This window comes from Eptatretus burgeri, chromosome 7 (genome assembly GCF_056783735.1).
Source record: "Eptatretus burgeri isolate ZD-2024b chromosome 7, Ebu_testis_v1, whole genome shotgun sequence".
Lineage (NCBI taxonomy): Eukaryota > Metazoa > Chordata > Myxini > Myxiniformes > Myxinidae > Eptatretus > Eptatretus burgeri.
Genome location: NC_140967.1, coordinates 62,487,230 through 62,509,414, shown reverse-complemented (window position 1 = coordinate 62,509,414; position 22,185 = coordinate 62,487,230). Strand labels below are relative to the sequence as shown.

The 22,185-nt window shown below is 43.5% G+C and overlaps 2 protein-coding genes across 2 annotated transcripts in view; one reads left to right on the top strand and one right to left on the bottom strand.

Moving 5' to 3' along the window:
- Window positions 1-15,108, bottom strand: part of LOC147023395 (uncharacterized) — a 115,682-nt gene extending 100,574 nt beyond the window's left edge. The window contains exon 1 of the mRNA XM_085888775.1: window positions 14,981-15,108. The gene's annotated coding sequence lies outside the window, so the exon portion shown is untranslated. The remainder of the gene's footprint in view (window positions 1-14,980) is intronic.
- Window positions 15,109-15,189: 81 nt separating this feature from the next.
- LOC147023394 (transcription factor Sox-3-like) lies at window positions 15,190-19,110 on the top strand. The gene has a single exon (XM_085888772.1). It carries the CDS (start codon window positions 15,469-15,471, stop codon window positions 16,438-16,440), a length of 972 nt encoding a protein of 323 aa, XP_085744898.1. The 5' UTR covers window positions 15,190-15,468; the 3' UTR covers window positions 16,441-19,110.
- The last annotated feature ends 3,075 nt before the right edge of the window (window positions 19,111-22,185 follow it).

Genomic DNA, 22,185 nt, shown 5'->3' with positions numbered 1-22,185 from the left:
TGAGACATTATGACGTCATTTGGTGACGTTATGAGGCAAACGCATATTTTTCATGGTTACTCTGTAGAACGATTCTCATCGGAATCTCTCGTAGGCTGATATTCCTCAAGGAGTCGCTCCTGGTGGATAGCAGCTCTGTTCACCTCAGTGTGACCTTAAAGAAGTAACACGTGGTCACCTTTTGGCAAGATACGGGTCACCCTGCGGGTGACATTGGTTTATTTTAATGTCATCTATCTATAATTCCAGCAATGTGTGTGTGTGTGTGTGTGTGTGTGTGTGTGTGTGTGTGTGTGTGTGTCTGTGACCGCTGTTTCTCGACAACCGCTGGTCCGATCTAATTGAAACTTGCCAGGTATATTGCTGGGGACCTGAGGATGTGCCTTTTCAAGGTTTGATATTAATCGGACAAGTGCTTCCCAAGTTATGGCCATTTATTTACCAAACCAATGAGAAGACACGTTGTTGCGTGGGCGTGGCCGATGGGGAAGGGAAGCTCAGCCGCGTTCGCCATTACGGATTACAACGTACGGACTTCCGGAGAGTGATGACTTCGTGTATTCTAATAATGTCTCGATTTCTTAGGCGCATTTATAGATAAACACAATGCTCCAAGTTATGATCGTTTTCATATTAGACGGTGCATAAATTTCGGTAACATCAGAGTGCTGGTGTGCTCCGAACCAGGAAGTAAAAAAAATTTTCTCTCTCTTCTCTTCTCTTTTTGTTTTTCCTTGGCACGACATTGCGAAAAGGTAAAAGACGTTGGCGCTAATTGAATAATTGGGTATTAAAAGTAAATTGCGAATAATCATAACTGCGAATAATATGCCAACTTCCGGGCCACGCATGTGCGGGCACGCAAGAGCGAAGAAACGGCCTGTGTGGTTGTAGTTTGTTGCTCGCGGTTTGAATATTTATTTGTTAATTTTTTTTTTTTTTTACAGGCACGTACTAGTGGAAAACAAACTGCCCTTGTGTCTGAAAATGAAAGCTTCCAATCAGCGTGTTCTCCCAACAATTATGTATGGGCAATGAAAGGTGGTCTGCAACACAGAATATGGAGCAAATATTGATAACCAAATAAAGCGTGATTAAAAAATTGTCTTGACAAAACCAAAAAGGTCAAGAAGAGAAACGGATGGATAGAGAAAACAAAATTCCTTTACATTCTGCTCACAATCAAAAAACTTAAATGGAACTGGGTTGGACATTTAGAAAGAACAACTAAACAGTGGACAACAAGAATTACAAATTGCCAACCTAGAGATCTATCCTAGAAGAAGCAGTGATAGATCAAACATTAGATTTGAAGATGAAATTTAAAATTTTACTGGCAGGCACACAATAGCTTCAAATTGCATTGAATATAACGGAATGGAGAAAATTGAGGGAGTCCTTCATTGAACTAAATAGGCTAGTCAAGACAAGTAAATTTGATGGATAAGTACTGGTGAGCCAGAAATGAAGGTGGGCTTGGATGCCACAGACTCAAAGCTTGGTGAGCAGTGTGGGGTGCCAAACAGTGTCAAAGGCCAGTGATATTACCGGAGATATAGCCTTGAGTTCTTTTTATAAAGAACAACTTCAATTGTAGAGAAATTATTTGAAATCATTGTCAGGGACTTGGTGTGGAATGATTAAAAAGGCTTAATACAATTAAGGGTATGCAGCATGAAGGAGAGGTACATCATGCCTAACAAACTTAATGGAGTTTTTCGAAGGGGTGACTATTTGAATGGATTAATGACCATGCAACAGATTTGGTTAATCTTCTTATTTGTTCAAACGCAGCACAAGGCTGTGGGGTAGCATCATTGGCCGAGGGCATGGCTGTGCTACTGATGGAATGCTTTCTGCTGGTTAGAGCAGGAATTTGGTCAGGGTGCCGGTGACAGCTTGCTGACCCTACACGAAGGACACCATGGGATATTTAATAAAAAAGGATGTTGCTGCATGAGAGACGGTTCAATGTCGATCAACTAGAAGAGAGAATGGCTCTCTGGCAGGAAGATTCTAGTTACGAGGATGGATTGAAGGAATATTATTATTTAAAAAAAAATATATTTACTTTGGAAAATAGATTGTTTCGAGATATGATTAGATGGAAGTTTTAGGTATTCACTAATATTAATGCAGTTCAGCAGAGAAGATGCAAGTAGATAATGTTTAATTCAGGTGGAGTTAGGACATATAGGAATAGGAATGTGCTTTAAAACCAGCAATCAATTGTCTGCATGGAAAATAAATCCCAGACACCACATTTTTCCAACAGGAAAGTAGGGGGATAATCACGACGAAACAATGCTCTTGGGGTTTATGCAAAGTGGATAACAAGTATCCTGAGGGGGTCTCCCTACTTTTATTCCATTCCTGAAGCCGAAAATAGGATTTTAATTATTTTCTTTGAAGTTAAGCTGGGCTGAATTGGCTGGACTTGTATAATTATCGGTAGTTTGGTAACCGACCGAGCATATCTTTACTGTCCCTAACACTGTGTAATCACTCGTGACTCCCATGATAGTAATGCGCCATTTCCCTTCTGATGTGAAATGTTCAAATGTGAAATATTAATCATCAGCGTTTCCCACTCCCATCAACACGTCCATCCCTTCACATGGAACCCAATAATTCAAACACATTTTGTATGACTCTGGTCATAATTTCTCACTTTCTGACAAGGAACTTGTTGAAATATTTTTGCATATTTGGGACAAGCTATCCATCTTCAAACTGTTAGTGATAGCTGTTGTGGTGTATGTGGTGTATGTATGTATGTATGTATGTATGTATATTTTCAACAAGTATGTGATGCTTATTGAAAATCTCGATTCTACAAATTGGTTCAAAGAAAGTAATGCGAAAAATCAGCATTGGCTAGAGTCCCTAAGTCAACGCAATCAAACCACAACTGGTCATCTTGGGATGTCTTCTGAGAGCCAATCGACAAAGGACAATCCAACACTGAACATGAACTTGCTCAGGAGTGCTGCAAATTTCACCTGATATCTAACAGTTTTTGGTGCAAAGTGTGACAGTGACACCTTATCAGAAATCGAATAAATAAAACCAATATTTTTGTGGGAAATGAATATATTACCAACCCCGGTGAGTTCACCATCAGATATAGCATACGATCATGGACAGGAGAACACAAAGGTATAACCGTGGTTTCCTCTATGCTATATTTCAACAGGCACCACCAACTGATAAGTTGTGCAGCAATAACAGGAGAATCCCCCTCTCATCCCTCCACTTTTATCATATCACATCTCACACCCAAGAACAACAGATATCACCAACTTACTCTCACTCATATCAATGTAACATTGTGACTTACAGAGGAATTCAAAAAAGGAAAATTGCCTCTCTGTTTCATTTTAAACAGTGATAAGTCCACAGTGAAGGCAGCAAAATTTCCGATCAACATTGTGCATTTCAAAGTAAATGATGTTGTGGAAGAATAAAGGTTATATGGCATATTTGGTAAAATTTCCCATAAAATCCAAGATTGTTGAAATATCATTTCTTGCAACCATCAATTTAACATTCAAAGAAAAAGAAAAATAACTCAATAGATTTTATCAAATGAAATTTATAAGAGCCATGGGAGATGTTTACTGCCGGAGAATAGTCGATAACTCTGACGAAGGGGTAATGCTTGAAACCTCAGCCATACCTTTCCCAAGGCAGTAAACATACTAATATCAACTTTTAATTGATAAAATCCATGATGTATCTTTTTTGATGACAGACATTCACTAGACTTCATGGAGACAATTTTCCATTGTAAAATGTCGATCCTCCTCTGCCCCTCAACCATTTCTAGCTGTTTGTTCTGCATTTCTTGCAGGACCTTCATAAACTCAAAGTGTGAATGTTTCTGTTTGCAATTTTCTGTAACAGACAAGATACTACCTACATTGGGGAATTGAAGCGATGAGAAGCAAGGGACACGTTCCACATAGAACATGAAAGGGGCTGTTTGGGGAAGGGAGCAGAGGAGGGAATGTGTTGGCTCAAACATATGAATACTGTACATTCTAAACGTAATAAAAACATATATATATATATATATATATATATATATATATATATATATATATATATATATATATATATATATATATATATATATATGTCCTGTCTGTGTATATATATATATAGTTATATACTATATATATGTCCTGTCTGTGTATATATATATATATATATATAGTTATATATATATATATATATATATATATATATATATATATATATATATATATATATATATATATATATATATATATATATATATATAGTTATATACTATATATATATATATATAGTTATAGTTGCAATTCTGGCTCTGAGGGGTGAAAGAATGCATCTTTAATATAATGATAGTTATTCCTTAAGTATCTGTTTCAGTTGAGTGTATTGTAATGCATGTGGATAGATATGCATTGAGCATGTTTGAGATAGATGGTCTTTCCCCACCACAGCGTTTCTTTTCTGTGTCTCTGTGTCTCTGTGTCTCTGTGTCTCTGTGTCTCTGTGTCTCTGTGTCTCTGTGTCTCTGTGTCTCTGTGTCTCTGTGTCTCTGTGTCTCTGTGTCTCTGTGTCTCTGTGTCTCTGTGTCTCTCTGTCTCTGTGTCTCTGTGTCTCTGTCTCTGTGTCTCTGTCTCTGTGTCTCTGTCTCTGTGTCTCTGTCTCTGTGTCTCTGTCTCTGTGTCTCTGTCTCTGTCTCTTTCTCTCTCTCTCTCTCATTATGTAGCCTCATGTCTGTACCACTATAAAACCCTCTGGTTTTTAAAGCTTGACAATTTTGTGCACTTCAGTGATATATTCTTTGCGGGCAACTTCAAATGTATTTTCAGCTTATGACACAGGTCAGTTGTCCTTCAGAAGATATGGGAGTCATGTGCAACCATCATTTGTAACACCATTAAACTTTTCCATGATGTTCAGTAGACTTTCACAAAACTCATTACAAAACGTACAGTACACTCATTTAGGATTACTCTACCCATTAGTTACACTAAAAAGCCTTTTCCTCTATATATTGTCCAAGATATTCCCTCAAGTACTGGATATTCCAGCAGGTGACACTGCCATTCCAAGCCTATAAAGTTCAGATTGCAGCAGTATCATCACAGCAAGATATACTCACGGTCGATAGAGCTGTAACTCGAACCCCTGTCTTTTCACATGTTTCTTTGTACTGTGCACCTTTATTTTAATGGAATGCAGTCTTATGAAAGTCATGACCTGGACCGAAATTTAACACTTTTTTTCCATTCTATAGTTCAGTAAAAGAACCAAACAAAAGAAGACGCTGTATATCCACTGATGTGAATGACAAGCGAGTTGTGAAAAATAGATGTCTCCCCGGTAGCTTACATACACCCAAGGGTACGGGTAGTGGTAGCTTCCCATCTCATTTTAACCGGAATCTCAAACCTGTACAATTCAGTGGCAGTCAATTTGGGTGCAACACCAAGGAAACTATCTTGGAGAAGCATTGCCTTATAACCTTTAATAACCTAAAAAATCCAATATAAAACACTATGGGATCACTCCAAATTAGGAAGGTTTTTTGACCGTGTTAACTAATCACTGTTTTATAACATTTCTAACCCGGTTTGGAGCTTATATTTCGGTCATGAGAGTCAGTTTGTGCGTCCGTCGGTCCGCCTAGAACCTCCACTCGCAAATGACTGGACCCATTTCATTCGACACGTGTCTGCAATAATATCTGGGCATGAGGAACGTCCAATTTTATTTTGTGATCGGAGCGAATTTGGAATTTTGGTTTGATTTTAAAGATATAAATTTACAGGAGAATAGTACAGAATTGTATATGCTTTTGGGAACTATTATTTATTTATATATTCTTTACTATCTGTACTACCAACCACTCAACTTTTAATTACTCGTGTATATTTATTTATGTACACTTGACCATCACCGCTACCGACATATCACCTTGAATTATTTATTTAATTATACACATTTTACTCTCTCCAATACCAACACAAACTTTGAATTATTTATTTGTTTGTATCTACACTTCGCCATCACCACTACCTACATACCACCTTGAATTGTTTATTTACTTATTTACACTTTACCATTATTGCTCCTGACATATTTATATATTTATTTATTGAAATGTGAAATCTACACTTCCCATTTTTGGTTGTGTCCTCGGTGAGCACTTGTATTCTTATTAAATATTTATGATGTTTTAGCATTACGTTCTCGGACATTTGAAAAAGCTTCATTTACTAAAAGGAAGTTTCATATATTAAAGAAAGCAATAACGTTTACCAGCGAATCCGACAGGATCGTTCAGAAGGACTGCACTCACCTTTGAGATGTTTAGTTTGGGTTCGATTCCCAACCAGACTTTAAACGATGAGAATGGTATTTCGCAGGAAGGATGTTACATCACAAAGTGTGCCATGTCTGAGTGCTTGGGTGTTAAGCAAGCTGAGTCATGTAATTTACATTAGCTAGTGAACATAAAACATCCCACAGTGTTTTTCGCGAAGGGTAAACAAGTTATGGCTGACACATTGAACAAATTACAAATTCCTGCCCGAAGCAGCTTTAGTCGAAGGTCAGGCCCGGCCAGCCAGGTCTTGAAAGACTTGGACCAGAAATGTTCCCTCGCCAACCCACAAGGTGAGAATACTTGCAGTTGTTAAAGTAGTAGTGGTAGTAGTGGTGGTGCTATAAGGATATGTTATACAGCTGTTACACCATGTGCAGTCGAAATGTATCAATCCATATTCTGGCCCATTAGAATGGGTAGGGTATAACTCCATCTCCCCCCCCCCCCCCTCCCGTTGCCTTTTTTTTGGTGTGTGTAGTAATAACATGCAGACTGCAGCCTTGCTAAGTTTGTATAAGCTGGTTATTATATGTTAGTTGTTATAAAAGTACATTTTGGGTTTGTTAATCCACTGGTCCAACTGGTGAGAACCGAACACAGATGTACTACTCCCACGTTATCACCACTACCCGAGCCTTCGTCATATCTTTGACATGTTTTGAAATAACGTTTGCTGAATCACTCACTACTCTTCCACGTTTTTCGCAAGCGCTGTTTTTGCGGTTGACACCATGGTCCACGCCACTAGTCCGTTTATACCTGGGTGTTACAGTGGACCCTCATCCCTGGTTATGGTCTTGCAGCCTGTGTACAGATATAGGGTGTAATATTGCACAACCGGTGTAAACAATTATTTTTTTCTTCTTTAAAGACAAATTGAGGTCCATCCCAGGGGCAACCAAGTGTCTTATAAAAGGGTTTATACAATTTCTTAACTTTCTTGCCACAGATGGATTCTACCCTTCGAAGGTGATTGAACAACCATGGTCAACAACAGTAAATATTTGTCTCATCTTCAGTTGCTTGAAGTGAATGGTAAACACACAACGATGAATGCACCAGCGTCATGTTTTTCCGATACATTTTACAAAATGACAGCTCGAATGGTAGTTAATGTGTAGTATTTACTCTAAATACTTGTGAACGCGTCGGTTATGTAAATATAATTGCATGCAAGTCAATCATGTTTTACAAATGACAATAATGCAACATCATTAAATGAAAAATCACTCATGGAGTGACACTTGGCGAAACGGAACGGTACTCAGTCGAGCACATACACTACATGGCCGAAAGTATGTGGACACCCCTTCTAATTAGTGGACTCAGCTATTTCAGCCACACCCATTGCTGACAGGTGTATAAAATCAAGCACACAGCCATGCAATCTCGACTGACAAACATTGGTTATAGGATAGGACAAACAAACAAACATAGGATGCCACCTTTCCAACAAGTCAGTTCATCAGATTTCTGCCCTGCTAGAGCTGCCCCGGTCAACTGTAAGTGCTGTTATTGTGAAGTGGAAACATCTAGGAACAACAACAGCTCAGCTGCGAAGTGGTCGTCCACACAAGCTCACAGAATGGGACCGCTGAGTACTGAAGTACGTTGCATGGAAAAATCGTCTGTCGCCTGTTGCAACACTCACGACCGAATTCCAAACTGCCTATGGAAGCAACGTCAGCACAAACACTGTTCATCGAATTTCATGAAATGGGTTTCCAAGGCCGAGCAGCCACACACAAGCCTAAGATCACCATGTGCAATGCCAAGCGTCGGCTGGAGTGGTGTAAGCTCACCGCCATTGGACTCTGGAGCAGTGGAAACGTGTTCTCTGGAGTGATAAATCACACTTCACGATCTAGCAGTCCGACGGACGAATCTTGGTTTGGCAGATTTCAGGAAAGCGCTATCTGCCCGAATGTATAGTGCCAAATGTAAAGTTTGGTGGAGGAGGAATAAGGTCTGGGGCTGTTTTGTCATGGTTTGGGCTCGGCCCCTTAGTTCCAGTGAAGGGAAATCTTAAAGCTATAGCATAAAATGATATTCCAAACGATTCTGTGCTTCCAACTTTGTGGCAACAGTTTGGGGAAGGCCCTTTCCTGTTTTAGCATGACAATGCCCCCGTGCACAAAGCAAGGTCCAAACAGAAATGGTTTCTCGAGATCGGTGTGGAAGAACTTGACTGGCCTGCACAGAGCCCAGACCTCAACCCCATCGAACACCTTTGGGATGAATTGGAACGCCAACTGTGAGCCAGACCTAATGGCCCAACATCAGTGCCCGACCTCACTAATGCTCTTGTGGCTAAATGTAAGCAAATCCCCGCAGCAATGTTCCAACATCCAGTGGAAGGTCTTCCCATTAGAGTGGAGGCTGTTATTGCAGCAAAAAAAGGGGGGGGGGGACCAATTCCATGTTAATCCCCATTATTTTGGAATGAGATGTTGGATGAGCAAGTGTCCACATACTTTTGGCCAAGTAGTGTACCTCCATGAGGCTGAACAGTATACATTTTGTATGCCACTGATCGGTCAGATCTGAATCCGGACCTTAACCAAAATCGAATCGGCTTGTTCTTGTCACCTAACCAACTCATCCACCGAGTTTTGTCATAACTCGTCCACAACTTTTTGAGATATCATACAAGATGTCGTTTTTGGCCCCATCTCTCAATGGTGAATAATCACCTAAAAAAATTCTCCTATCCGAATCCAGATTCAGATCTTCATCAAAATCGAATCAATTAGTTCTTGTCACACACCCAACATGTTCACCAAGTTTCGTCCGAATCCATCTGCAACTTTTTGAGATATCGTGCTATATATCGCTTTTGGCCCTCACTCTCAATGGTGAAGAATCATTTTTAAAATTCTCAGATCCGGATCCGGATTTGGATTTTCACCGAAATTAAGCGTTGCTGTCCTTAGCCAGTCACCTACACACGCAACAAATTTCACAACGGTCGCTTGAAAACTGTGACCAAAAATCGTGTGACGAACAATCAAACAGACAAACACTCCAGACAAAACTAATTGGCAAAAAAAAATTTTCACCAAGTAATAACGTAATGCAACATAATGATGTACTGCCTGTGGCTGCATCATTTTCTGGGGGTGCATCTGTGCCACTGATGCAGTGCCCCCTGTTATCAGTCAGCTGGTAGTCATCTCACCAACCTCAGAATGATGACAGGCCGAGTCAACCCACCTCATGTTATTTTAACAAAATAACTCAAGAACCATAAGATTGCTATCCCGGCAAGCTCACCACCTCAACCGTCAACCCAACACCAGACTTATTAAATCATCATTATAATGTTATCCAAATCGATATGTGCATAATATATTGCTGGACGAGTTGTATTTACCTTTTAAAGGGGTAACTTAGGAAGTGAAGCGGTGCTGTTGGAAGATTAAAAAAAAAAAAAAAAACATGATACAATTGATGTACAAGGAACGTGGAGAGTAAGGAGCAGGGCCCTGTCAACACCACATTGATTCAATCAATCAATCATGTTATCGATTTAATGTCAGTGGGGGAGGTATGAGGAGTGAAAACATTGGCGTGGGCACACGGACATCACCAGTGATCTCTTCCCTTAATTTGTTGCTTTATGTCATTTTAGAGAATGGAGAGGGTTGGTGGGCGATTGATGAACAAACACTAACAACATATTATTCACTTTGTGATAAGACCCTCTCACAGACCTCACAATTACTACACGTGTACTGTACACACAATAACCCATCCATATCTAACCAAGGTACTCGTCCGGCCAATATATATGCTGCGAAGTATCTGTATAGTTCCATTTTAATCTTACCTATGATATCTATTGCAACTACCTTCTCAAAAAGACCATTCCCAACATTGAGTACTCTGTGAGTGAAGGACCCCTGCCTTACTACCGTGTTAACTCTCATCTTCTTTACTCTCAGGATATGGCCCCTGTCGTGTCACTGCCTATTATGCTGAAAAACTTCTGCACTTATTATGTCCATACCCTTCATTGTCTTAAACATCTCTACCATATCACCTCGTAACCGCCTTCTTTCCTGTCCTCTCTGTCTTTCAGCCGCTCCGCATGCCTGAGTCGAACTAGGCCTGGGATCAATGCAGTTGCCTTACGCTGAATGGCAGCTGTGTCCTTGCTCAGGTTTGGCAAAAAAAAGAAACTGCACACAATATTCAAGATGAGGCCTCGCTAAATTCCTATACAGCGTCAACATTACCTCGTTTGATTTACAATTTATCCCCTATTTATCTGCCACCGTCCTGGGCCACCCTCCCCTATCGATGACCACCCCAAGATCCTTCTCCTGTATCAAGGCTGTCCCTTGCATCATGTAATCTCGATGTTCATTATTTATATCCATCCCCAGCACCTTACCTTTCTTTATGTTAAAGTGCATCTGATAATATTCTGCTCAATATATGAAGGAATCGAGACAAGCCTGAATCTCCTGACGTCCATCTCTGTTATCACCTTACCTCCAAGCTTCATGTCATCTGCATATTTACAAATCGTACTCTTAACCTCACTGTCCAATTAATTGACGTAACTTGTAAATAATAACTAAAGGTAATCGATTCATCGGCTAAGAATTGATTACCTTTCTTCGTGAAGAACCTTTAACTTAACCTGACATTCAATTTTGCTTAACTGCATACTCTTTACTATCCTCAACCATCTGCAACTTTTTGAGATATCGTGCTATATATCGCTACTATGACTCTTTACTACTATGCCTCAAAACATCTATCCACCCACCCCCCCTGAATGGGCAACAGGTTTGGAAAACTGAGTAAGAGTACGCTTGGGACCAGGTGTGTCCCTTGGAATGGTCCGACGAGGTATATTAGGATGTTCATCAATCTCACTCTCACAGTGAAATGTCACTTCAAAGCCGCTTCTGACTCTCCACTGAACGTAATATGAATAGAGTAGCAGCCATTAGTGTTACACTACAAAGGTGTTTCATGAAAAAGGTGGAGTGTCAAATATCGCAAGAATTCTGCTTTGAGTATTTTTACAACTTGCCTGTGTCACGCACCACCCAGTCCCCTGTCTCAACGCCACGACACTGTAAAGTAGTCGTTTACCCCGGGCATCCATCTCGCGTGCCTGGTACCGGCCAAACAATATGAGAACGGATCATTTTAAAACCAACTTTTAAATATTTCTTTACTTATTAAAAAAAAAAAACAAGAAGAAATCTTTCGCTTTCTCGCAGTGCAGATCTGCAGGAGTATTAATATCAAGGGATGATCAATGTGTGAGGGTCGGTAGGTGTGGCTGGCAGGATAGCTTAGAGGTGTGCACACTGGACTTTGAGATGTCTTGTCTAGGTCTGAATGTCGACCCAGCTATAAACTGCCACTCTGGTGTTTCGCATGCAAGGCGATACATCAATGTGAGAGTGTCCATCGGAAAGATGACAAGCAGGAGGTTGCGTCTGCCGGCACCGGTCGTTGGTGGACGTCGGAGATCCCACGGTGTCTTTCGTGAAGAGTAGGTGAATTCTCGTCGACGCACAGAACGAATTACAAATTCCTGCTCAAATCACCTTCCCTCGAATGACGGGCCTGGGCCAACCGGCTCGTGAAAGTCTTTCATCAAAAAAGGTTTCCCCAGCCGACCTCCTGCAGGCACAAAAACACCATGACGACAGTTTTATAGTCTGGTGGAGTAGATTCAAACCCAGGCGAGACGGACGGCTCAAAGGTGTGTGCAGCCAGCTCTAGGCTATCCTGGCAATCCTCAAGTCTTTTTTTCCTTGACACGTGATTTCGGATTTTTCTGCCACAGAACCTCATTTGGTGTAAACAAAATATGCACACAATATCAGATCAGATCACGGTCACATCAAGGTTCGTTCGTCCCAGGGAAGAGCAACTCAAGAACAAGTTCCATCACTCAATGATCATTTATATAATTATTTCCTGGCTCTTTGTAGCAACGACACTGTTGCTCTGCATTGCCATCGAATTACTGAACGAGTAAAGTGAAGGTTGCCCTGGATTTGTGGATCCTGTTGTGTTGTCCGTTAATATAATGAAGATTTTGTGGCCTTGGCCACCCCCACCTCATACAGTGGCCAGTGTGACCACTCCTCATTTTCATAAATGCCAAAGTGAGCCAATGAAAAAAGCCAAGAATTCACAACGTTTCGGAAAAGCGATGATAAAATAATAGAACACCAAGACGCCAAAGGTGAACAACGAAGAGCCAAGATCTTGTGAAAAAAGCCAAGGGGTGGTCACACTGACAATGACTGATCTCAGGCTCCTGGAGGAGCTTGTACATACATGCACGACAAAGATGTTGGGTAGACATCCATAGAAGACAATCGACAAACAAACAGGAGGATCAGAAGGAAACACGAACGGGCCAACGCAACGGGTCCAGAAGATGGAAACACTTTCAACCAGAAATGGTTGACGAAATCAAAGTATTGACGTTTGAGCAAGACTCGTTGCATGTGCGTCATGAGTTCGGGAATGTAATGGTCGGTTGTGAATCGAGACCAACGGACTGTCGAGTGGCACATCCGGCCTTCAAACACCGTCGGAGCACGAGCAACCTGGTTGGGATAACCTGCCCTGTTGTCCTGAATATCCCGCATCATCTCACCTGCTGTGCACCGAGCATCCCTACGGCGTTAATGTTTCCCGAGCAGTTGTTTCCAAATGCTCCATTTTGCAATTTTAATACAGCTCGCCCCCCCTCTCCCTCCTCCTCCTCCTCCTCCTCTCTCGCCCACCCACTCTTCACCCCAACTCCCCACTCACAAACCCAGAGCTGTGCTTCAACGGCTCTGTTTTGCGGCCACCTGTTAAGTAAGGTCATTAGACATGAAACATTAAGGCGTGGCATGACCTTTGTAAAAGCCATCGCTGTTTAGCACTCGTTACTCGTTAGTTTACAAGTTGTTGCGTGCACTCATCGAGAGTCTTTCTGTTCTCAAACTTGCGCTGATGTTCTACATGATATAAAACACTACAGCCGGCCTCCTGCCCCGTCGCTACTCTCCAAACACAAACACTACTTTATAGGGTTAAAACATCATCACACTCCATTATCCTTCCCTTGAATAATCTGCTCCATCTTGGTCGATGTGGATTGAAGGGGGTGACTGCGATGTCCTCGGGGGTCAGTTGGAATCAGATTTTTTTTTTTCCTTTGTTTGTTTTACACTTCAACGGGTCGAGGCCCGGGGAAGAGATAAACGACGGAGAGTCGATGGTGCTGGGAGAAAGGTAGAGGGGACTCGAGTGACATCACTAACTCGTCCACAGTGGAAACACATGAAGACCCCCTTTATGTTTCAGCTTTCTTCAAAGACATTCCAAGAAGTCCGAGGGTCTCTAGGACTGCACAGTCCCCATGAGGATGAGAAGCATGATGGAGCAGCATCAGAGCACAGCGAGAGGGCTCCATGGCAATGTGTGTACGCAGGTGGTTGACTAGTCGTCTCTGATTTCCTTCCACATCTGCAGACACCGGGGAGAGAGAGACAGAGACAGACAGAGACAGAGAGAGCAGAAGGAGCACATCTTTGAGTGGAGAGGCCACACACACACACACAGAGCCGAACTCCGACCTGATATCAAGAGGAGCAGCAGAGATCGAATTCGAGGCTCGATGAGAGTGATAACGAGTGTTAATAATGTCACGGTGTAACGGAAAGTGATAACACACTCGATTGGTCCGCTTAAGATGGGAACGAAAGCCGAACAATCTGTAGCCGAGATCCATCTTGGCAGTCTCGACGTGCACGGACATGATTGTTGGGTACATTTCATGACGATGCAAGGATTATCAACAACAACAACAACAACAAAAACATCATTCCCACCTCTTCGTGCGGTCAACCAACCGTGGGGGGAGATGTTGGCCCCAAGTCTTTTCACGAACCGGCAGGACAGGCCTCATGGTCTCGGGGAGCCGATTTGCGCAGGTATTTGTAAATCGTCCAGGGTGCCGGCGATGAGTCGTCCACTCGTCGCAAAAGACTATCGGCTCTTTAACGTCCGACAACTAGTGCCGGCAGACGAGACGCCCGGCTTAATGTCCGTCCGAGGGGGTGACGTCATGCCACCTGCGCGCGACCGGCGTGCCGCTACGTCACTAATTAGCGCAACAGCGCTCGAGCGCGCTGATTTAAATCGGCCGCGAGCGGTGAAAGAATTACACGTTTTTTTGTGTGTAAACCGATTGTAGTTAAAGACACGTTCGGGACACTCGATCACAAACAACCCCAAGGACAAGCGGCGCTCGCCGTGCGCAGCGACACGTGTTGTCTCCCCTTTTTGCGCTCATTTTGCGCGACGACGAAACGAAACAAAGATCTGCTTCACGATGACATTTTTATTCGTACAAATAATCGGTTTTTTATTGTTATTATTTTTTCGATAGAAGCAGTGAGAGTTCACCTTGGCAGTTTATGTGTCCGAGTACACGACGGCACGACGCTTTGTCGTCACGTGTTTACACAACGGACGGATTGTACCAACAATGGAAACACGTCATGCTGTATTCATGCGAATTTCCGATTGTCCCGGAGTTGCCGCCCTCACGTTACTTACGCGACACGTTTGCTCGGTGAACGGCTGCCCGAGAGCCGCGATAATAAACATCCTTCCTGCGCGATGTGCAAAATGTCTGAAAGGACGTTTTTTGGCGCGCAGGGGCGTCGGAGCGCTCCGGCCGCACTCGAACCTCCCGAGGAGTGCTCCCATTGGCCCGTCGTGCCGCCCGCGCGTCACGTGACGCGCCCTATTAAAAGGCGCCTCGAGCGCCTCGTTTGAAAAGCCGGCGAGTTCATACGGAGCGCGCGCGCAGCGGTCCTTGTGGCGGTGCGTTACCAGCGCGGCCTCGCTTTGGCCCGCAGGTGTGTGGGGGGGGGGACACACCTGTGCAGCGTCCGAAACGCCGGGTGCCGGGTGGTGATGCGCGTCGTGAGCACGTACAGCACCGCCGATTGAATCTGGATGCGCTGTTCACGGCTCCCCTGACAACATTCGCACAAACAACAAGTGGTTGTTGCTGCTGCTGCTGCTGCTGCTCGAGCAACATGTTCGGCCTTATCGAGACCGACTTGAAGACCCCAACTGGACCACCGCTCGGCAAAACCGCTGCGGGAGCCATCGGCGATCGATCTGAAATCGGTGGCAAGATCCCGGACGAACGTGTGAAACGACCGATGAACGCTTTCATGGTTTGGTCTCGGGGAGAGCGACGCAAGCTGGCCCAGGAGAACCCGAAGATGCACAACTCTGAGATCAGCAAGCGCCTGGGCGCCGAGTGGAAGCTGCTCAATGAATCTGAGAAGAGACCCTTCATTGACGAGGCCAAGCGTCTGAGGGCGCTGCACATGAAGGAGCATCCGGACTACAAATACCGTCCTCGGCGCAAGGCAAAGACCTTGCTCAAGAAAGACAAGTACTCACTTGTGGGCTCCAGCAGCTCGGCGGCCTTCTCACGACCGGTCCTGGACCCATACGGCACGGCCTACACGGCCAGCGCTTGGGGAGCACCTGGGGGTTACGCGACTTTGCAAGGAGACCCCCAGACTCCGGGGGGCTACGCGCAACTAGCGCCGCGCTTCGACGCGTACCCGGGTGGTGCCGCAGCCGGATACCTGACTGTGAGCAGCGCGGCTTGCTCGGGCGGTGTGGGCCCGGTCACCTGCGCAGGTGGAGTCGGGGTGTCCGGAGCGTCGGCCGCGGGGTTCTGCTCGCCCAGTTACGTGCAGGCCCGGGACCTGGGTCCTTCGTACCAATCTCTTGCTCCTCTCCCGCCGCTCGCGTCGCTCACGCACTCGGGCGGCTTGTCCAAAGGCGAGATGCAGGTTCAGGGATCCGCACGGACCGCCTGCCCGGGGGACTTGCGCGAGATGATCAACATCTACCTGCCTTCCAGCGGCGACCACGGAGAAAGTGCTGCAGCAGCAGCAGCAGCAGCAGGGATGTCGTCGCGGCTCACGCACCAGCTCACCTCGCCGTACCAAAGTGCTGCCGGACCATTATCGCTCGGACACATGTAGAGGACGGCGGTCTTCGTTGCCCGGACCTCGGGCTTGCCTGTTCGTTTGTCGGACTCTCCTGAAGCTCCGTCTCCATGTGCACACACGTCGCTCAACAAGCTCAGCTTCCATGTGTGCACCTGTCGCGACCGGTCGCACAGTCAGGTCAAAGTGTGAAAAGTTCGTCCAACGATTTTTTTTTTAATTACTTTTTCCAAGTCCCATTGCCAGTTGTTTAACTCAACGTACCTTTTGTAAAAAAAAAAAAAAAAAATTGCATCACCCCCGATGGTCTTGTGTCCCCCTCCGTAAGGAAGTGGAGGCTGCTGCACGCGCGGAGTTCTGCGGATCACGTGGAGCCCGGCGAACCCGCTTAATCGATCCCATTATTATATCATACAAGTGTGGTTATACTAGTTATCAGGTAACCTTTACAAATCATTACCGGTTCCTCTTGGACTCGGAATTCAGACGTTTCGAACGGCGATGAATAACGCCGTCGGTAACAGGACGAACGTTCCTTCGTTTGGTGGAAATGTTTAACTCCGTAACCATGGAAACGCAAAGACGCCTTAAACAATCACTCATTATAAAGATGAACTTTGGCTCAAATGCAGAATGATTATTATTACAAATGGCTATATATATATATACACACACTCTGCACCTCGACACCACTGCGTTACATGCATTGAGGTAGCATTATATGTATAGGGGGAGAAGGGTATGATGTGTAAACCATACTTGAATTAATTCCGGCTTCGCCAATAATGTGCCTGCTTGCTCTTATTTACCGAAAGGACAAATTGACGCTCCATGTCGGTGTTGTTGGTCACGGAGCTCGAGTTGGTGGTGTGCGCAGCTCGAGGATCCGCGATTCCCTGGGGGTCGGGCACCGGCAGGACGGGAGCATATCGACGCGTCTGATTGGGCTATGGCGATGGGAATTCAAATCGTCCATTTTGTACCGTGGGTCTCGTCCACCAAGGCTGCCAATAAATGGTTTGGCTTTTTGGGGGTTTTGTTTTTTTAAAATTGTTTGGAAGGCCAAACGTTTTTTTTTTTTAATATATAAATATATATTTTTTTTAATGGTGCACAACTGTTATAAGGCAAATGTCCAAACCTGTTCATTAATAGTTGAGTTACAACACATTACTTTGGCCTCTTCCTTTTAACACCTCCCTATAGGGGCGATCACGGTTCTTGGAACGAGATACCGACGATAGTTCAAGACGAGCAAACTTTCGATTTTTCGATATACGAGTACCTAATGTATCTTGTACTTTAATGTACTTCACTTTAATGTCTCTTGTTACTTGTACTTTAACGACTCCAATGATTCTTCAAATGCAGTACCTGCCCAATACGTTTGTGCTCGACCCCACCCCCCCCCCCCCCCCAAGTCTTTCACAAGCTGGATGCCCATCTATTCAAGTATATATTATTCTTATTATTAGTAAGAAAATGTATTTACTTACTAATGATGCATACTGTACTTCTCGAAAAATAATTATAACGTAAGCACGTCTTGCTCGATCTCGTGAGTATCTCGTTCCGAGAACATTTTGAACTTCCTTCGTAATATCTACTCCTAACATCGACTAAACGAAACGGTCCATGCACAGATAAATAAAAGGCTATCTGCATTCAAACCGACCAACTCAAAACTACCATCATGTACTTTGGTTCGCACGGATGAAGGGGTATCTGAATTGAAAAGTTCCCTTTAATAACCTCGTGTACCTTATTCCCCTTTTCAATGATCCACCGACATGATATTTCCATTTTATTCCAGGGATGTATTATCATAATCATTATTCTTATTGCTCTGAATATGTTGTCATTAGTACTTTGTCACAATTTGTCCAGTGCAATGTCACTTCCATGAGAGAGAGAGAGAGAGAGAGAGCGCTGAAAGGGAGGAATACCCAAGACGTATTTGTGACACAGTTACCTGTCTGGTGGATCATGTGACACATAGAATAATTGGAATCGAGAGTCCAAGGGTCTTTTTCTTTTTTATGATGATTATTATTATTATTATTATTATAATTATTATTTCTCATCAGCGATGCTGAACCTTTTGCACCGAGGCTTGCAAACTCAAAACTGTCGTCGCCTTCATCACGACCATCTTTGGTCCATTCGATACACCTGACGTCTGACGCACCTTCCTCATTGCCTTGATTTCCCCCCACCTCCCAGCAGAAGCCCCCCTGCCCTGGTGAGCAGGTGCACCTGCCTTCCTATAAGAGTTGTATATTTGGAGAATGATAAACAAAGTTTACAAAAGAGGAGTGAGATGGGGCTGGAAGCGGCGGAGTGCGCTGGAAACTTTTCAATTCACCGCCAAGTGCGTGTTGTGAAGACGCAAAGTAATCTTTTGTAACGTTTTGTTGTGGCAAGCAAAGGTTTACAGTGTTTTGTATAGCGCTTTAGAACTCGTAGCTTTTGGGGGAGAGAATGAATCTTGTACAGGAATATGCTCATAATTGGACGACAAGTGAACCGGCAAGACCATGCTGTCGACCTTATGGCAACAATTATCCTTAAAAGCGGTTTCTACGAGTTAATTTGTTTTTTTTTATGATTATCACGAACTCTGGTGACTTTTTTGAGGAATTAAACCAATATTGTATTATATTTTGCCACTCAAAACACTTTTAATAATAAAGTCAACGAAATTGATGCTTCTTACCAAGTTTTTTTTTTGTTTGTGAATGACGTCATGTGCCTTGTAAGCTCGTTAAAAGGAATGTTGAATGGAACCACAGGTGTACAATAAGGATTTGATCTGTAAGTCCTTGGCTTAACTTACAACATCGTTAGAATTGTTGTCATAGTACGATGTACAAAAAATGTTTTTTTGTTTAACATGTCAGGCTACACACCTGGTAGACAACAAAGAGCTCATTCCAAGTCCAAGTGGATACCGTGGAGATCTATCGCAAGATGTTTGCAGCCTGTTAATGCATTGGTTACAGTTCGGTTCTGTCCCATGCAACGTTTCCCCTTTACGTAAACTTTAAGGAACTACAAGTGGTTCATTTATACAACTTATATTGTATACACAGTAAGATATTTGTAATTTGGCCTTATTGGCTTCCAAGCTTGAATAAAGGGTAAAGGTTCAACCGTTTAAATGGCAGTTCCAGGCAATAGTATGCTTCAGTTACTCTTCCCAACAAGGCAAAGTTAGAAAAAGTCGATAACTTCGATCCGGGAGTAATTTGTTCCGTTGCCACGCGGAGCTAAGGGTTCTAGAGTAGAAGTTGCACATCACGGTCATGCCTAGCTCAGCTGATAATTATGTATTTATTAATTGTTTATGCTCCTTTCCCCAATTTCCATCACCACCTCCTCCTTCACGGTGTATTTCCCGAAAAATGTGCTTTGAGGAAATGCACATAATTGCCCAGTATAAGCTGGATTGCGTTGCGTAGTTACAAGAGCCGCTCGTTTTTTACTTTCATTTACATGAGAAAGGAAAGCCTTCGTTAGGCCTCGCTTCACATCGGTCCTTTATGTGCGAGTGGCGGGAGCGCTCAGTGCTCGGCCAGAGACGCAACTTTCTGGGTTTGAACCCTGGTGCGGGCAGTTGGAGGGAGGGTGAGGTGACCGAGCCATGTACATGTATGGCATATGCTTGCGGACAAAAGTACGCTTCAAAGGAGACCTTGATTTTACCCTTGTGCAATTTAATTATGATGTAATGTCGGACTACTAAGATCGTTCATTTTGAGGTTGGAGGGCTACCCGGTCCTCATTGGTTCGATTCCTCAATATGATTGGTTCTGGCAACAGGGAACCATGCACTATGGAGCAGGAATGACATCCTTCATAAGGGAACGTAACCCGACTTTCCAATCTGTTGTGCACGTTCAGGGTCTCATGGCGTATTTTTTTGTAGACTAAGCCTTTGGTCGTGCGTTATACCCTGCGCCAAACTCCAAAATCCCTGCATTGATTGAGCTTAGTTTTTAACCTCCTTACCTCATGAGGATGAGGTCATCATGTGTATCAACAATCGCGACTCCATGAAGCTCTATAATGGAGTAAACTCATTATTTTCACTCCTCAAACTTCTCACCTGTACACTTGTATTGTAACAACCCATTCCACATAATCCCTCTCTGACCTTTGGCCTTTACACCCATTCCAACAAGCCATTCCACATATTCTCTTCCACCTGCACACCCATTCCAACAACCTGTTCCATATATTCCATCCCTGATCTCCCACCTTTTCACCCATTCAAACAACCTGTTCCACATATTCCATCCCTGATCTCCCACCTTTACACCCATTCGAACAACCTGTTCCACATTTTCCTTTCTTCACCTTCTGCTTTTACACCCATTCCACCAACCTGTTCCACATTTTCCTTTCTTTACCGCTGGCCTTTACACCCATTCAAGCAACCTGTTCCACATATTCCCTTATAAATCTCTGACCTTTAAACCCATTCTGTACACCCTCCCTGACCTCCTATCTTTACAGCCCCATTCTATGGTTGCACCAAGTCTGATGGATGTTCCACAAACTTCTCTGACAAAGTCCACCTTCTCCAGCTCACCATGGCCAATTTACTCAAGTAGCATTTTGATGTGTGTGTTCAATGATTTATCATGTCACAACATCGTATCAGTTATTAAATGGACGGGCACTTGGTAGAGCACATACCTCTGCCAAGCTGATTAGTTTACGTTTTGTATCCCACTGATTTGCCGGATCTGGATTCGGACCTGAACTAAAATTTAATTGGCTTGTTCTTGTCACCTAACCAACTCATCCACCAGGTTTCGTCCAAATCCGTCCATAATTTTTGAGATATCGTGCTATATATTAATTTAGCCCCATCACTCAATGGTAAAGAATCCCTGAAAAATTATCGGATCCAGTTCCAGATTCTGATCTTCACCAAACTCGAATCAATTCTTCCTTGTTACATACCCAACCTGCCCACCAACTTTTGTCCGAATCCGTCCACAACATTTAGAGATATCCTGCTATGCGTCGTTTTTGGCCCCATCTCTCAATGGTGAAGAATCACTTAAAACATTCTCAGATCTAGATCCGGATTCAGATCTTCACCAAAATCTGATCATTTTGACAGTGTCACATACCCAAGCTCTCCACCAAATGTTGTCCGAATCCGTCCACAACTTTTTGAGATATTTTGTTCATAAACAAACAAAGACAGAAAGGGGTGAAAACATAACTTCCGTCCACCTTTGGTGCCAGTGGATGGAGGTAAAAATAACTTCATAACTATGAGTGTGTTTATAATGTGGTGATTGCAGTGTTTGCAAGTCACGTGTTAGAATTGACTGCATGAAACGTATTATGCTGCGAAGGAAACCTTGTTAGTAAATGTAAATTTTCAAACTTTCAATATACCCATTCTGTGTCAGAGTGGTGACCCGTCCAGGATTGTGCCCAATAGCCAAGGAGACTGCTTAGGCAGCACCAACGCTGTGCCCAGAGTATGGTCCCCATGGATGGATGGAATATACCCATTCAGGACTGAAAGATAACCCTCAGGTCACACTAAAATTTTCTGTTTTCGGTCAACAACGCAACCTCTTTCAGGTCAAGGAACATGAAGCTGACTGTCACATCTCCTTGTATAGTCGTTAATAATCACACCGTATATTTCACAAAGTGCATACCATGTCTCTGTGTGGGTCAATCACCTTATATAAGGGTTTTCCCGTCTTGTCTCTTTTTGTTGGAACCTTTACTTGGATCTGTAACCACCTT

What these genes read in the sequence shown, in the direction of transcription:
- LOC147023394 (XM_085888772.1), top strand. Translation starts at nt 15,469, where the DNA reads ATGTTCGGCCTTATCGAGACCGACTTGAAGACCCCAACTGGACCACCG.